General features: G+C 38.0%; 1 protein-coding gene across 1 annotated transcript in view; it reads right to left on the bottom strand.

Moving 5' to 3' along the window:
- Positions 1-12,506, bottom strand: part of ASAH1 (N-acylsphingosine amidohydrolase 1) — a 29,474-nt gene extending 16,968 nt beyond the window's left edge. The window contains exons 1-2 of the mRNA XM_016130066.2: positions 12,348-12,506; positions 889-935 (exon numbers count right to left, since the gene is read on the bottom strand). Of these exons, the coding sequence (XP_015985552.1) occupies positions 889-935; positions 12,348-12,434 (134 nt within the window). The 5' untranslated portion in view covers positions 12,435-12,506. The remainder of the gene's footprint in view (positions 1-888; positions 936-12,347) is intronic.
- Positions 12,507-18,719: the final 6,213 nt, after the last annotated feature.

Here is an 18,719-nt window from a genome sequence, read left to right on the forward strand (position 1 = left end):
ACTGATTACTTCTAAATCACTTCCTGCCCAATATTAGCCTCCTTCTACAGAAAGGCCAGTACTTCAAAAGAACATAGTTTATTACAGTTTGATTGTATCCAGAATAGAGACTATTTAGGATACATAATTTAGGCAAGTACAATACAAAATATATAACTGGAGTGCTGTAACAACAGATTATCATCTTGATATAACTGATTAAAGTTGTACTCTGCTTTCTCCTACCCCCAGCAGGCTACTTTCAGTGAGAGGGAAGAACAGGGCAAAAAAGATTACCCTTCCTTATACCTTCTCCTTCTTTTCCACATCCTGGTACCCTCTGTGCTGGTGGGCTATTCTCATTCTTTCTCACAGACTCATGTAGCCATATACATATGCCTAGCCTAAAAATATTAATGTTAAATACACTAAAACATACTATTGGCCCTTCCCTTATATTTTCCAGTCCTGCTTTTCCCTTGATACCTTTGATTATCATGCCAGGGTTTATTTCTTGACTGTTTCACACATAAGACCCTACACTTTTCTGTTCTAATATAATCTGGTAGTTTATACTCAGGCATCCCAGAAATCACATGTCAACTCTGGATTTGTCAAGGTGAGTAAAATGCTTAGTGGTAGATAAAATTTAGATGGAAATATTTTTTTTTTTCCTGTGATTTTGATAGGCTAGAAATAGACATTTTTAATCATGGGGTATTTTCATACTTGTTCAGAGTCTTAGTGAAATGCATAATACACAAACTTGAAGGAAAAAAATTTGTCATTCTAAGGATACAGGATATGACTTAAGTTTTCATTCATTATCATCATTTTTACGAGATCATTACATAGGGAAAATTCTCTACAAAGGTTAAACTGAGTTTTGATCATCTGAAGTTTACTCACGTTGGTCCGGAAGGAGGGTAGGTTGATTTTCTGCAGTCTTCTGTCCACTAAAAAACAAAGAAAATTCAAAGTTTCAGGAACTAACAAATTGAATAAGCAATTTGCAAAAAACAGTTAAAGGTTATGAAGACAAAATCAGGTAATGAGTTTCCCTTTTAGACAATTTCAGTACCTCTTAAAAGTCTTCTCCTCCCTCAAGAACTAAAATCTCAAACATAAGTGCATTTTCAGTCTCGATATAATATGCACTAGTGCCTGGTTGCTGTAATTTGCCTTCTCTATTGCAAATATATTGAGTAAAAAGTAAATGAAGAAAAGAGATGGAAAATGTTTATTTCACTAGGTTAATTTATCACAAAATTACATGATGTGTGTTACTTGAATTTATGAGCCAATAGAGATTTGCATCCCAAACCAGATTTTCAGGGCATACCATCCAAGGCCCTTCATAACCTGGCCATAATTTACCACCTCGGCCTTCTCTCCTGCCACTCCCCCTATTACATATAGCCACATGAGAGATCCTATGATCTCTCATCCTTCTATGCCTGTGCATGTGCTGCTCCCTCCGCCTAGAATGTCCGTTCTCTACCTAGTGAACTTTTGGCTTTAATTTCTAAGGTCCAGTTCAAATGCTGTCTTTTCTGTGGCATCTTCATCTACTTCCCTTATGCAAATAGTCTAGACACCTCCTCTATACACCCACATTTGTACACACCTCTATCACCATATTTATGACATTGCTTTGTAATTATTTGTTTGTATCTCTCTTCACTACCAAACTCTGTGCTCCTTGGATGAGGATGGCCTCCGACGCTGAGGCCACTGCTGAGGCAGTGAATGGATGAGGCTTAGGGAAGAGTTGTCCAAGCTCAGTCCACATGGGTTTATGATTCCTTTATTGCTAGTTCAAGATAGCAAGCATGTTTACCTTCTTTTCTCCGAAGACCCACTATTATAAGAGTAAAATAATTTTTAAAAATAATAATACTTCACAATAAGTGGAAGGTAGAGTAGGGAAGGAAACTCCTAGAAGTGTCATCTGAGCTCAGAAAATATATCTGCAGCAAATTTGTGTGAAAATAGAGTTCTTACATCTTTTCTTAACTTTTAATAGTATAGGAAGTGTAAAAGGTAGCTTGGCATTACTTGTCATTCAAACATTAATTGTAAAAATAACTTTACTACAGTAAGTTTCTTGTGTAAGTGTTGTTTTACCTTGTAATTTTAGGCTAATTTTATTAAAAAACAGTATCAACTATCAAATTATCAAAAGCTAATTCAATCATTAGAATTTAAATTCTATTTGTAAACCATTACACTATAAAATATTTGATATTAAATATTAATTTGATAATGGAGTATCAACTTAGCAAAGCTAATTTACAAAGCCATACAATAATAATGGTTGAGGGTCTTCTTGTTTAAAAAATTTCAGTTTCAGCTCTGAGTTCAAAAATCACAAGAAAACTTTATTGCTGCTAATCTATTAACTGCTGTGTAGTAAGGAAAGTCGGCATCTATTTCTTAAAAAATTTCACAGAAACAATGATGGTTAAGTCTATCAGAACAAAAGAAATTCATGGTTGACATTATTCATTCAATAACACATGAAAGAACCAAGTATTTTCTTTAAAGTACCTGCCAACCAATAATATAATGAATAACCACAGGCTTTAACACCTTGCATTTTCACAAGTTTTGTACATTTATACATTTTGTTTTTTCTGCTCCACTGTCAGCTGTTACACATCTTAAGAGATTCCACTATGTTCTCAACTTTTTTGAAAACATCCTTGCCTGTAGTAGCGTCATACAGACTATTCATAGAGATTAAGTCTTCAGTCTCAAACTTGGCATTGACGCTCTAATAAGTATCAATAACTGATCAGTAACTTCGAGAGCTAAAGAAAAGAGCTGGGAATCATTTGCCTTGCCATTGAATTGATATTGATGTTGTTGCCAAAATCCTGGGCAACTGCTCTCATCTAAAAGCTACGAGTGAAACAAATTTTGTCAGGACACATTTCTTCTGTGTTGCAATCAAATGAAATTTAAGTCACCACTGGTAAACGGCTTTCCTTGCTTTGCTAACCAATGAGCTACTTGGAGACTGACTTTGGTTGCAACTTCATTTTACTTTTTAAAATTTGTAAATAAATTCGGCTATGATGAGATACTCTGGTTTAAATTTTCTTATTTTCCTGATCACATTTTCTTCTATGAGTTGGGAATATTGTGATGACTGCTTAATCTTGTAATGTCATATATAATGTATTCTTTATCACAACTATAGTGTCATTATGTAATAAACACAATACTTTATCATCTAAATCAATTACAAGATAATCTATACTCCACTTTGCCTCGAGAACATTTTCACTCTTTCCCAGTTTGGACATGATAGATTTGCAATGGTAATTTTTGTAAAGATTAAAATAACAATAATATGGTACATTGATACGTGTGGCAATTAAAATGCTACTGAGTTATAATTACATACTGTCTGTCACGTGAAGTGCCCCAAGCAGCAGTGAACAGCCATGAGCACACCACAGATCGGCTCTGTTGGAACAACCCAAGGGCCATGATCCTAAACATTCATCAAACAAGTGTGGCTGTGCTCCCGTACAAGTCTGTTTATGGACACCCACATGTGACTTTCATTTAACTTTTACATGGAACAGAATATTAATCTTCTTTTGATCTCCCTCAAATTTTGAAAAATGTAAAAACCATCCTTAGCTCACAAGGCCTTACAAAAGCAGGTGGAGCTGACTCTGGCCTGCTGGCTACAGTTTGCCAACTGCTGCTCGAGAGCACCAACACCCATACAGGTTGCCCTTGGTTTCACTGGACTATTTATTCAGCTTCTTCAGAGGAATACCTTTCACTGTGCTGCGCATGTGTGGGGGAAAAGAGAAAGAGACAGAGAGGAGAGAGAGAGAGATTGCGTGTGTTTAGTTGTTTGCTTAGCAATAACATCACATGCGGTTCTGCATGCAGAGATCAGAGATCTGGGCCCTCATTTAATTTTCCTTTCATCCACACTTACTATTGTTACTCTCCAAAATAACCACTACCCTGAGCCAGAGCACAAAGTGTAAGAACAAAAGAAAAACAAACAGAAACTATCGGGGGAAACTGAATATTAGAAAAGTATGGTACAAATAAAAAGAAAACGGTCCCAACTGGAACAGAAATTGAGTAGGTTTCAAGAAGAATGAATAGAAGAAATATTGAGAGACTATGTCAGAAGCTGAAAAATATATGGGCTATAGTGATGATGACATAGATTTGGTTTCTTCTTATACCAAAATAAAAAGAAAGCAATTAGAAACTCCAAGGGGGAAAAAAATCTGTTTAGGAAAGGTATGATATAAATATGGAGCAAAGTATAATGTGGTATTTGGTAGAGAACATTTTTGAATATTATTTCAGTGTCATTAGAGTTTTGGCTTTATATAGAAAAGGAAACATAATCATAGTAGACTGAGCAATGACGGGTATTTGTAACTCTACTTTAAATGTTGTTTACTGTTTTTATTTTTTCAAAGGAGGCATATAGACAATACATGGATGACTCAATTAGCATTACAATAATGTTATCAATGTTTACTGGGCAAGAGTAAAAGTGTAAAGAACAGAAGAAAAGGGAAGAACAAGCAGAGGGGTCAAGGATGTCTACTTGTGTCACTTCGATATTGTGCTAAAGTATCCATCCAGGGCAACTAGGCAAGAAAATTAAATTTAAAAGGCATCCAAATTGGAAAAGAAGTAAAACTCTCTCACTTTCAAATGACATACTCTTATATAGAAAATCCTAAGGAATCCATTAAAAATTATTAAAAAATAATGAGTTCGGCAAGATAGCAGGATACAAGATCGAGGTACAAAAATCAATTGTATTTCTAGACAGAGGCAATGAGCACACTGAAAATGAAATTAAGAAAACAATTTCACTTACAATAGCATCCAAAGAATAAAACACCTAAGAATAAATGTAACCAAAGCGGTGCAAGACTTGTACACTGAAAACGATAAAACTTTGTAGAAAGAAATTAAAGATCTAAATAAATGGAAAGACATACATGTTCATAGACTGGATAACTTAATATTAAGATGCCGATACTCCCTAAACTGATCTACAGATCTGATGCAATAATTATCAAATACTAGCTGGCTTCTTTGCAGAAAAAGACAAGTGACTCTAAAATTCAAGGGATCCAGAAAAGCCAAAACAATCCTGAGAAAGAATAACATTCTGACACGTCCTGATTTTAAAACTTACTATCAAAGTTACAATAATTAAGACAGAACAGTACAAGCATAAAGTTAGACAAAAAGCAATGAAAAGGAATTGAGTGTCTGGAAATGAACCCTCATATTTACGCCAACTGTATATATTTGATAAGAGATTTGTATCTATAATATATAAAAATCTTACAACTCAATTAAAAAATAGGCAAAAGATCTGAATAGACATTTCTCCAAAACAGATGTAAATCAATAAACACATGAGAAGATACAAATAAAAACATTTTCTAATAGGGAAACGCAAATCAAAACCACAATGAGATACCATTTCACACCCATTAGGTTGGCAATAATTAATAAAAATAATAAAACAAGTGCTGGCATGGATGTAGAGAAACTGGAATGTCATACACTGCTGATGGAAATGCAAAATAATGCAGCTGCTCTGGAAAAGTCTAGGAGTTCATCAAACAGTTAAAATAGTTATCTTGTGACCTGGCAATTCCACTCCTAGGTATAAATCTAAAGATGCGAAAACATGGGTACACACAAAAAATTATACACAAATGTTCACAGCAGCATTACACACAATAGCCAAAAGTGGAAACATCCCAAATTTCCATTAACTGATCAATGGATAAAGAAAATGTGGTGCATCCACACAATGAAATGTGATCTAGTCAAAAAAGGAAATGAAGTACAATATGGATGAACCCTGAAAACATTATGCAAAGTGAAAGAAGCCGGTCACAAAGGACCACGTACTGTATGATCCCCTTTATGGAAAATGTCCAGTATAGGAAAATCTATAGAGACAGAAAGAATATTAGTGGTTACCTAGGGATGAAAGGTACATTTCAGGGTAAGGGCTTTAGGGGGGGGCGGGTGATGAAAATGTTCTAATACCGACTGCAGTGATGGTAGTGCAACTCTGTGAATGTACTGAAGCCATTAAATTTGTACTTTCAGTGGGTGAACTGGATGTGAATTATATCTCAATAAAAATGTTAAAAAAGAAAAAAGGCATAAGGAAGATGGTTAAAAGTAAGCTAAATTTTTATTCATCATTGCAGTATGAGAACAGACAATGCCTAAAGGTGATTCAGAAAAATTCAGCATAAATATATTATCAACAGCGATATTCATAAAGATAACCAGGAGTGACACTAAAAACTTTTTACACCAATATGGAATGGGCACCAATTAATCAAATCACACTGAGCTGCAAACTAGTAACAGCAGAGATTCTGGCTGAGTATCGCCTGATTACAATTAAAAGTGTTTGTTTCTAGAGGAGACAGATGAGAGAGAAGGAACAAAGCAAGAGAAAGCTGCTTTTCATCAGAAGCCGGTCTATATTACTTGATTTTCTTTAACGATGTACACCTCAATCGAAATTTTAAAATATTAAATTTTAAAGTTGCACATTTTCATTTACATTATGTGGAGAATTTTCAGACAGTGGACTTTTGGCCATTTTTCAATGTGTTTTTAACTGTCATTCTCTAAAATTATTTATAAGTAACAACATATAACTGCAATAGAGGGCCCAGTACTCTAGTCCTTGTTTAATAAAGTTGGAAATGGACACCAAAAAGAAGCACTCTGCCTAAGAAAGTCTCAATTTATAACCATGAATTTTCCAAACACATAATTTAATAAGGGCAATTAACTTTAGAAATGAAACTCATACTTCATTCTGCCTTATTCACCGTAAGATTCTTCTACATATCAGACCTTTTGGTTAGTTTACTGATTTGATTTGCAAAAATCCAATTTATGCCCTTTTACCGAATTTCAGTGAGGCACAGGGTGAAGAAATAAAATGAAGCCACTATCGTTAAGCTGCTAAATCGCTAAAATCCAGTAGGTTGAGGAATGTGGAAACAACTCTGCTCTTGTTTTGCCCAGCCTGGGAACTTAAACTTTTGAACTTCCTGGTTGTGTCAGTGTGTGGATATACAGCAGGCCTCCATATAACCCTCTGATTACCCCTCCCTAGCGAAAGAACGTCCACGTATCCAGGCCACTGGTGGTCTAGAGCGTCACCATCTCAGCCCAATCCAGAGGCTGAGAGTGCAGGACTGACTCTTCTGAAGAATGTACTTTTTTTTTTTTTTTTTTTTTAATAAGAACTCTTAACTTTTCTGTCTTCTCTGGGTACTGCCTAGTGTTTATGGTTTGCAGACCCTAAGACCTTTAAATAAATCTTTACCATTTATTTCTAGCTAACGCCTCCTGACTTTTTGACTTCATTTGACACAAGTTATCAGGAACTTCAGGGTCATGTTCTGGATGCAGAGCCATTAGTGATTAGGTTTCACAGCGGGTACAGAACCAGTCTCTATATCCCCACTCCCAGCTTTCCCTGCTCTTTCATAGCTCCCTACAGAGATAACACTAAAGACAATGCCTCAATTCAATTCCTAATAGGGTACAATCTGCACTTCCTTCATGGCTTTGGATAATCGTTGGAAGTAAATGAAATATAATGATGTTCATCCCTCCTTAATAATTATATTTGCATGACCGGGGTTCCAAAGCCAATATAAAAATCAAACAAGTCTTATTTCTTACAAGACAATGGTGAGGGAAGTAAAAAGTGCTCTGTCAAATCTTAAAAGAGTATTCAACCTGCCCCAGATGTAAGTGAGCAACCCAGTCATCACACATGTAGGAGTCTGAAGTCGATGAGACATTTTACTATGATAATCCCAGCAATAGATAAACATGAAATATATAGACATGAAATGTGCAGAGAATCTGGCTGTAAGAACAAAAGGTAAAAAGTCATTTTAAACAGATTAGATTTGGGAATAAACTGGAGATAGCTACATCATCACCTAAAAAGGAGACTTGTCTACAAGGAAAGATGGCTTCAAAATCTATGTACAGGCTTAAAATAGAACGACGACGAACTAATTTCTTATTAAAAATTTCTTACTGTCTGCAAATTTAACTACCTATGGTTTTAAATAATAGACAACCTTATCAAGGCAAGAACAAATTTAAATGGATGAGAGGTACAGATCATAAACAGATAGGCCAGGGATATCATGTTGTCTGCTTGTTATTACTGTGCTGCTATGTCACAGGAGAAAAGACACAATCGACTTAGAATCTCAATCAATCTTCCTCACATGCTTTCTCATTTTTGCTTCCAGAGGCCAGAGAAAGAGGTGTAAATCTCTGTAAAACATTCTGTAAACACTTTCTGAGTCAGTGAATTCTCTGATCATTCTGATTATTTGACAGAAACTTGAACCTCTTTGAAACTAATCAGTCTTTATATCCTCCCCACTCATGAAGAAAAATTAATTATAGAGCTGCTAGATATACTATGTTTGGGGAAATAATAAAGTGAAAATTCTTCCATTAGCGATCTGAAGGCTCCACATCTAAAAGAAATGAAATAACTAGTACAGCCCCTTTCAATATTTGAGTCCTGCAGAATTAGTGAGAACTTCAATGAAAAGACTGTACAAAAAAAAAGTTCAGAAAGCCCTCATGTGCTTCTTATTCACATACCTAGAAAAAGGCAATGAAAGGTAATTCGAGAAATTATATCAAACACACCAGTGTTTGTTTCATCAGAAAAGGAGCTGAACAATTCTAGCGAGACAGTTTAACTCAACAACTATTTTCTAAATATGATTTATCTTAAAATGTTATTTATGTACAACAGAGCAGATATATACCTATCAAATAAGAAAGGGCATGTTTCTTGCATATATAACAAATTCAAATGAGCAGGCAAAGTTTTTCACTTTGTTTTCTGACGTTTGATGGGATGGCACCCTATTAAATTAAAGGTATTTAAGTAAAAAAAAAAAAATGTTAATAAACCCTCCACAAGAGCAAGAACCTTTCTACATTGTTCATCAACACATTCAAAGCAGATGTGATTTTTGGAAACTTTGTGGAAATTGTTGCTAAAAGCTGATTCAGTAGCTCATGTCAACAATGTCATTATATTCATAAAAATAAGTTCAATTCAGCAGTTAATTATTGCCCCATTATGTTTCAGTTTTACACACTTTAGAAATCTGCTCAGATTTTTTACTGAGAACAGTCATTTCTCCCACTCCAATTTCTTTCTTTATGATTGCTCCTCAGCCTATCTGCTCTGAACACTGCTCTGGTCAAGGTCACCAAAGCCCTCCAGTTCCCAAGAACAACAGACACTTGACATCACAGTGGCATTCAACAAAGGTAACCTGTCCCACTCTCCCTCAGCTTCCACAACACTCTCCCATTTGGGCTGCTGCTTTGTCACTTCTTCTCTATCTGACACCTGGCCCTTGCCTAAGCCTCTTCTCTTCTTCTCTTTCTATATCTTCTATCTGCTCAATGTTCACTTGCTTCAATGGCTTCAAATAATATGCCTAACACTCCCAATATTTATATTCTGTGCTCCAATCTCAAAAGCCTGATGGATATCTCAGTGCCCCCTGCAATTTGCTTAACCTGAATGAAAATGATCTTTACTCTTCCTTCTCCAAACTTTTCCCTTTGTGTACTCCCTAGTAGTGACACCACCATTCACCAGCAGAGCAGCTCAGAAAGGTGCCTGTCCCTCATCCTCATCCGACCCTTCATTCTGCTCATTCTATCTCCTAATTTTCTCCAGAACCATCTACTTCTCTCCCTCTCCACTGGCACCACCCACCTGTAAGTTACCCTGTTTTCTCCCCTGGACTAGTCACAACCACCCTTGCTCCCTTCAAATCCAAAATGATCTCTTTAAAGTGAAAAAATTATTTCGTCATATCTTGTTTAAAACCATCCAACGGCTTCCCGTTGTTTTTAGGGTACACTCCAAAATCTTTAACAAGGTCTACAGAGCCCTGGACGAAGCAGTCGCCATCTCTCTCCAGACTTTTTTGTATCACTCTTGTCACCACCACCTCTTAATAGGTCTTTTAATAGAATCAATAGTAAGAATGACTCAGGAAGACCTTAAAATATGCGATATTCTGGAAAGCATCAAAAACAAAACAAAACAAAGCCCAGATTCCAAATCAGAGGACTTTTGTTTGTTATTTAAAGCTGGTCCTCATTATTCATATTTATCACAAGTGGTTTTCACATATCTTTTGTTGCCTTGTAGGTTACAAACAGTTGATTATATAAAATGATTCAAAGTGAAAAACTGCTTACTCTTGTTGGAAAATGAGGTCACTAAACTTCTGTGAGGTTCCAAAGATCCTTTCAGCCAGTGGCTCCCAGATTTTTCCATATAAATAAAAAAAAAATTAAGAGGGGCCCAGCACAGGGGAATCCAAATTTTTATTCTAAGTGGAGATGTTAAAACAAAGCAAAATAAACAAAACAAAAACCTATACACATAAAAGAAAGAACATTATGGACAGCCGTAAAATCAGAATAAAAGCTAACGTTTTACCTGAATTTTAATTTTATGCCCTCATTTTCCTCATTTCATTAAAGACTTGTGAAAGCAGCTTCCCCAAACTGATACCAGTGGCTGGACTAGATTCTGACAACCACTGTTCTAGATAAGAATTATTAAATTTATGGAGACTGTTGATTCTACTTGTTCTAAAAACAGCTTTTAAAATAGTTTTGCTTGAAAAAGTAAAGTATTGGGGGGGGGGGGAAGGCATCCCGACATCTGAAACGTCTCTTAGGTTTACAACTAGACCTCAGCATTATCACAAGTTGGTCTGACACTCACAGCCAGGCCATTTCTGTTCTCCTATTGGATATAACCAATCTCACAGAATATTTACCTCAGTTAAGCTATTCTGAGACAAGATAAAAGGAGACAGAGCAAGGCCACTCATGATTCTAAGCACGGACAAAATAAGGGTAATATGCAACCCACAAAACATCAAACATCCCTTATCTTGATAAATGACTGTTTCTTTCTTACCCAGTCATAGAACTGCCCTGCTATCTAAAACCTAGAACAAATCTCGTTCTTTAGATTTACCTCAACCAAAGTACAAACTGTGTTAGATTTAACACAACCAAAGTACAAATTATGAAATTAGTATTTCCTAATTCTCTTTACTGAGAGGCCCCACAATGGCCCATGGTGTACATTCTCCCTCAGTGCAGTTATAATTTGTTCAGCTACTAGTTTTAGTTCCTGGTGGGCTTGGCTGAAGGACATTGATGGTATCAAGGTACTCCCTACGCGCACTAAAGCAAACTAATTTTATTTTTCCTCATACTCTTCCAATCCTTGTACACATGTACATACTGTGCATTCTTGTTACTGAAATCACTGTACATAATATTTGTATTTTTCTTTTACTTAACATTATATTAACTTTTAATGGCTTAATAATATTCCACCTTTTTATTAGTCAAACATTTCTCCTTAAAGAAAAAAGAGAAAGCATGCTCCCACTGTCAATATCCTACTTAAGATATTCAAAATCATTCTCATCTAGCCTCAGGTCGGATGCAACCAAGTTCTTATATCTAATCATCTGACAAAGAAAAACGTAGTCTTGTTGGATTTAAAGAAGAGAATTATGAAAGGGCATCAGACTGGACCTCAAGTGGCTTGAGTTTAGGCATGCTGCAGTAATCAGAAGTGTGACCTCTGGCTAGACATTTTCTCAGTTTACTTCCTCTGTAAAGTAAGTCAGCCTAGTACTTCACTGCTTTTGCAGTTAGCAAGTCTGTGTTCCTGAGACTTCCTTGTGGGGACATAGCCACGGGACAGGCGTTCACATGACTTGGGGTGAAGACCACAGCAGCCTGTGTGGGCTGATTCCACTGCCCTGCCTGGTGAGGCCTCAGCCTTTCCCAGGCCCCTCGGGATCCTTAGCTGCACCTCGTCAACAGGCAGAGAATGCCAATGTCATCAAGTAGTCCGTCGCTTAATTGAGTTGTGTACACAAGTCGATTGGAACTTTTTCTCTCAGCAGTTCGGGATGCTTGAGCCTGGAACTGGTAGAACAAGTATAATTCCCGAAATTTGGGGGTGTGTAAATCACAACCAACATTCTGCAGAGATTAGGATTTCCCTAAAAGGTTTTCTTCCTTCAGCTGTATCGAATCAATCCCGGGTGGGGTTCGCCCACACCCGGCGCAGGAAACCACAGACCCCAGTAAGGATGCTGCCCAGAGCAGGTGTTCCCAGTGCCAACCCTCTCCCCGCCACGCGCGCACCTGCGCCCTCCACCCCTGCACACCACTCTCCGCGCCTTGGTCAGGAGCTCACTCACCGGCGGCGCGTGCTGCGCCAGGGCGCAGGGGACGGCCACGGTCAGAAAGACGAAGGTTAGGCAGGTTAGGCGCCTGCAGGCCCGCATCGTCGCAGCCGCCAACGCCGCTCCAAGACGTTTGCACCGGCTGCCAGAGGAACCTCCGGGCCCGGAACAGGCCACGCCCCCGCCGCCGTGTGACCTGGGACCAGGACCGCACCACGCGAGGCGGGGAGGTGGGCCGGGCTCCGAGGATACAGGAAAGGAAAAAGAGGACGGGGCTTTTCAGTGTAGCGGACAGGGCAGCAGAGCAGGAGAGCTTTCGGGATGGAGGAGGGACCCGCGGGATATAGGAGGGCCCCGCAGGATGGCAGTCGGCGCTCGCCTTAGGCCCGTGCTGTTAGCCAGACACCCCCCTTCCCGCGGGCAGTGGTTGGGCCGAGCCAGAGCCCAGCCCCGCGGGTGTGTTTGAGGAACTTCTCCCTAGGGGTCGTGCCCGGCTGACCCCCGCTCCCGACCTCGAAACCTGGGGGTGGGGGCTCCCTCGGGTCTTGGCCGAGAGTGACACGGAGACGGGAGATCGCGTACCTCTCTGGGGCTGGAGCCGCCTGTGCAATGTCCCTAAACGGCCCAGGGCAAGATCTGCGGTCAGGCCACTCTGTGCCAAATGCTCATGAAACGGACCCAGCTCTCAAGGATTCTTAAAACGCGGCCTAACCTGCGACCCTGACCCAGCTTTGCCCTGAGCCGGAGGAAAGCAGGTCCGAAGTGAGTGAGGTTATCCATCCTTACAGGCTCAGGTGTCAGGGGCCGGGAGCGGGGTTCATCCTCCCTAATCCCATTTAGGCTTTCACAGCAGAGCTGACAAGTCACAGAATTTAGGCTTCAATTGCTCGCGCTTTCACACAGGTGGAATGACCAGATAGAACTGCGAGCCTTCCTTCACTGATGTATTCAGCCATTCAGCAGCTGTGTGCTTTCACCTAACTCTGAAGGGCTTTTGGTTGACAGAGCGGAGCTAAACCTGGGAGGAGGGTAGCCTGCATCTGAAAAACAAGTAGACTTACAGATGTATTTGTTTCATATTTCTGTCGTCTATTGACGGTGTCGACCTAGGAAGATGAGTTACTTAATAGCCCAACAGGAAATCATACTCTTTGGGTTCCACTTTCTGATTGAGAGAGCCTCTTTGACTAGCATTTTTTTTTTTAATGTTTCTGTAAAATCCAGAATACTGTCACTAACGTCTTTATATATTTTTTTTTCTTGTGTGTGTGTGTGTGTGTGTGTGAAATTGCAATTTCACCCATTTGTAATACTTCCTTAGTGAAACAATCTTCTATTGTAGATTGGGAAATGAGAATTTGATGTTTTGGGGTTTTTTGTATTTTTGATTTTAGACTTTTTTTGGTAGGTGATAGCATTCCTCTTTGAAGAGGAAGTTAGACTTTTGAAACATAAAGTGGTTCCTGATTCAACAGTAAGCAAGCAGATCACATAAATGTTCATTAATTCAAAATATATTTACTGTTGACCTATACCATGTGACAAGCATTTCTCCAGACAACTGAGGATAAGCAGGGAACAAAATTGATAGAGCTCTTCCCTCATGAGGTTTATAATCTAGATGAGAAATGTACAAAAGCATCATATGTAAGAAAATTTATATAAGATATTAGAAGGTGATAAATGTTATAGAGAAAAAGCAGAGTAAGAGAAATTAAGAGTGGGGAGAGTCACAATGTTAAAGAAGATGGACAGGATAGGCATTAATGGAGACATTGACCTTTGAGCAGAGATCTGAAGGAGGTGAGGAAGGTAGTCGTATGGATGCCTAGGGAAGAGTATTCCAGACAGAGGAGCAGCTGGTACAAAGGCTTAAATGTGAGAGTGTACCTAACATGTTCAGCTAAAGCAAGGAAGTCAAGGTGGCTGAAGCAGAAGGAAGAGGAGAAAAGAAATAGATGAAGTCTGAGAGGTAAAGAGTGTAGAGCAGATTACATTGCCCATTAGGAGCCATTGTAAATACATGGGCTTCATTCTGGACAAAAGTGTAATGCGTAGATAGGTTGAATTACCTTGGGCCTTAACATAACTGTCAGAGTAGAGGATTCCCATCTACATAAATAGTTATTTGGTTTGAAGATTATTTGCCTTCAATACTACTAAAGGTACTTTAAACATGCCACCAAACATATTTTTTTTCCTACAAAAGTATATTAATTGGTAGTTAGGTTGTGTGGAAAACTCAGATTCTTTATGCAGAAAACTTATGTCAATTGGCATAATATTCCTTTTCTTTTTAACATAAAAGTTCTTAGTTTATTAGTCTTCTCATGAAAAATCTTCTCAGTCACCACATAAAGTCATGGACGAATCTTTACTTCTGTTGTCCAATCTCAACCTCACTTTTTGTCAGCATCAACATTGGCCTTTGCAGTCCTCCTTTCTTCATTCTGTTTTTGTGTCCCTTTCACTGTTTTCCTGAGGTCTTTTCTTCTCATACAGGTCATGTCTTGCAAGTCTGTGTTTGGATTCCTTTTTCGTTGCGTAATCCAAGGAATCACAAATCATGCCAAAGCCAGTTAGTTGTCTTGCCACCACCAAAATGGATTCAGAATCCAAATACAAGGATAACTTCTGGTGTGGTCTCGTATGTTTTGGCTAGTTTTTCCCAAATTTCTGTCTTAGGTACTGTTGCCTTTCCAGGATGAAGGATGTCAGTGACCATTTGTTTCTATTGAAGTAGTCGATTGGTCATGAACTTCCTTGTCCAGATAGTTACTGTATCATTCATGATGGCTGCCAACCCTTAAGCAGCCAGGGAGGAAAAGAGCTGGCATAATATTTTGAGGCACAATTTTCATAAAATTTTGCATTTAACTTTCAAAAGCCTTTTATGCACTGTTGATTCTATTTTCAGGCAAATTAAAAAATTTTAATGTATTTCCCTAAAATTATACCATTATATGTGTGTTTTTTCTTGCACATCTTTTTTTTTTTTTTAACTACCCCATTCTTCAATACTAGAAATGTACAGAAAGCCAAGGCAAGGCAGGCGGTCACAGGAAGCTTTGCCATGGTTTGTAGCATACCAACGTATTCATAGAAAATGGTATTTAAATGTATAAATAGGTGACCGTGTCAGTGGAAAGGGTGGTTCAAATACTACCTTCATAGCAAGAATCAAGTATAAGAGTTGGATAACCTGTTTAGTATGCAAGAGTCAGCATCAGTAATCAAATTGTTTATCAGAATAGCTGAAGTTCTTGGCAAGCTGTGGACCTTTTCTAAGCTCCTACCTAACATTCCTGGGTTCCTGAGGTGGAGCCTTGATTTAAAATCATTGTAATCTAACCACCCCACCCTAAATGAAGTCTTCCACATATAACACCACATTGCCCAGAACAGGTATGACTTGATTTATAAAATCAAGTATTCAAAAATTTGTGACAGAAGATCAAGAAATATGGAGATAATATTTCAGTTCTAAAAATAAACATTTACCAGCATATTTACCAATGAGTTGTGTAATTTTTAAAAAGGCTTAGTATTTTTAAAATGTAATCTAAGTTTCAGAACTTAGATTTTTGTCTATCTTTTCAGGAGAATAAAAGTTGTAAAAAATGGAATATCATGTCATGCAAAATTGTTACATGATTCTTTTTCTCCAATAACTTTACCAGAGTAAGACAAAGTGTTTCTTCATGTTTTACTTTTCTACAGAAAACTGTGTTAAATCATTACCTTCAGCTCAAGGTGTTCCATTACACGCCTACAAATTTAGTGCTCACATTTAATCTAATTACCACCACCCCCATATAGTGGCAAAATAAAATAGTTATCTTAATTAACCTTCACTTTTAACTTATCTTTCTGTTTCTTTGTGAAACATTTTTGATGCCTTAATTGCATCTCTGACATGCGAGAGTTTGAAGAGTCATGTATCTATCTTATTTCCACTGTCTTTGATAAGACATGGTTCTGACCTGAAAATTATTTGTCAATTCAGCTCAAATCCAATAATTCCTAAATCTTCTTGTTCTTTTGACTTTATATTCCTCCCTAGTTACATTTTACATAAACGGTTATAGTTACCTATTTAATGCTGCAGCTGCAACCATTCATTTCTCATAAGTTTATGGTAATTCATGTATTCCCTCAGTAAATTTTGAGCACTTACTCTAGGTGCTTGGTAACCAATCAACAAATGATCTCTGCCTTCCTGAAGCTTTCAGTCTTATGGTGGAGAATAATGGAGATGGTGGGGAAAGTGTAAACCAAATGTATCTTGAAAAGTTTCAACACATTTAGCTCCTTACTCTATATTCTAACCTGTTTTAATATTGTGGATGTTTCGCCAACCTCAGTTCCATGCCTCCATGTGGCTGCTTTGGATGAGCCATATCCTCATACTTAGTCTTATGTCTGGAGGTAGGCTCTGCCTGGTTAGCCTGGCATTTAAAGTTACCCTATCCCTCTTGCCCCAGTGCTTGACTTCAGCTTTAGTCATTTGGACTTTTAAATCCAACAGGCCATGGTTTGAAGCTATGTGCTTTGGCTCCATGATTGAGGTCCTTTCTCTTCTAATAGGAGAGAGTAAGTTAGTAGTCCTCATTGCTGCTGGAATTCATGCTGTGAACTTGAAGAGAGCCACCTAAGGATGAATAGATGCTGTGGACAGCACAAGGAGAGATGGAAAGAAACTAGGTCATTATGACATTATTAAGCACTTAATCTACCAATCACAGAGCCTGTCCAACAGCTGGACTCTTCATTTATGTGAGTGACTAATCTTTATTATTTAAGCTAGGTCAAGTTGGTTTGCTTGCAAGTTGATTTATTGTACCTGAGGGCATCTTAACAGATGTACACACTAAAATAGGTATTTCTACTTTCTCAACCAGAATATAGAGCTATAACACTTAAGTTTCAGGGTTTTCCTTGCCATGCCTTTTCCAATCCTTCTACTTAATTTTACACTTGTAATTATTTTCATTAAAGAGCACCATCCAAATTATATAAGCTTCAGGCCTCACAAACCTGGAACTACCATCAGATGTTTGGGGGAGAAAACATCTACCTTTTTCTCCAGTCTTCTAAATTCATGGCTCCCTAAGGAAAGAGTGACTTACCTAATTGGTAAATAGCTGAAAGGGTTATTGCACAGGTGTGGACTGAACTCTCTCACTCTGTCATTCAGACTTGCCTGCCTACAGTGGTAAGCTCACTGAAGCAGCCCTGAATGACAAGAGTGGTAGGTGAGGTACTTGCTGCCTTTGCCACATCTTCCAAAATTGGAACCTCTCCAACAAATTTTTAAACCACTATGTTTATATGATGGCTGCAAAGATTCTGAAGAAAGCATCATGAAAGGCTGGCTTTGGGAGACGTGGAGAGAAGGTAATGAAGGACTGGAGCCTTCTGTGTAAGTACTTGCATCTGCTGCCCCTCAGCCCAGCATTCCCCTGACCTCTGTTTATTCCTCTTCATGTTAGAAATTGGCTGTACCCTTGGGAAACAGTTTGCATTTGTCAAGTGACCGAGTGTGTAAATTCATTCCAGAGGTGAAAGAGTTGGTAACCCATCTCAGCCTATGTTTAAGCTGTTTTCTCTATTCTTGCTCGATTGGCAATAACTGATATCAATCCCCGTCTGATGTCTGTGTATATTTCTTAATTATTTCCCAACTTGGAGTGATGAGGAGAATTATGAATTGACAACAGAAGTCAGCAATTCTGAAATGGCAGCAGAAGCCAGTGATAGCAATTGTAATAATATATGTATGAAAATTATTAAATGGCCAACTAAAAGTACCAAGCAGAGAACTAGGTGATATGAAAGACAAGTGTTAAAATATGAATTCTTTATATATATATATATATATATATATATATATGAATTCTTGATCTCAAGTTTACAACAGAAAGAGACAATAGCACTAACATAAATATATATCAACTTTTGAAGCCAACCTCAAATCAAACATTTTATCTATGTTTAGTTATATTAGTTTGGACCATATGAAATTATCAGTTCTTGGTTAAAAAGTAGTTGAATATGAACACTTGCAGATGGCCAACCTAATGTTACCAACACCCAAAACATTCACAATTATATGACTTGACTTGAAGCTGGTACCATCACACCGAAGATATCTGTAGACCTCTAATGGCTCCTGCTTCCCCTTGTACCTCATAGATTTTTCACACCTGGCTGATTGTCACTGTCTCTAATATGATTCCAGTCAGCATTCTTGGTGGTTAAAATATCCACAAATATAGTCTTCCCAAAATTCTGTTTTCTTGGCTTCTTGATCTCTTCTGTTGTAATGTTTTTGGTCCTTTTTACCTGAAATATCTAATTCCATGATCTTATCTTAGACATTGGAAC

The sequence above is a fragment of the Rousettus aegyptiacus genome, unplaced genomic scaffold (assembly GCF_014176215.1).
Source record: "Rousettus aegyptiacus isolate mRouAeg1 unplaced genomic scaffold, mRouAeg1.p scaffold_m13_p_11, whole genome shotgun sequence".
NCBI lineage: Eukaryota > Metazoa > Chordata > Mammalia > Chiroptera > Pteropodidae > Rousettus > Rousettus aegyptiacus.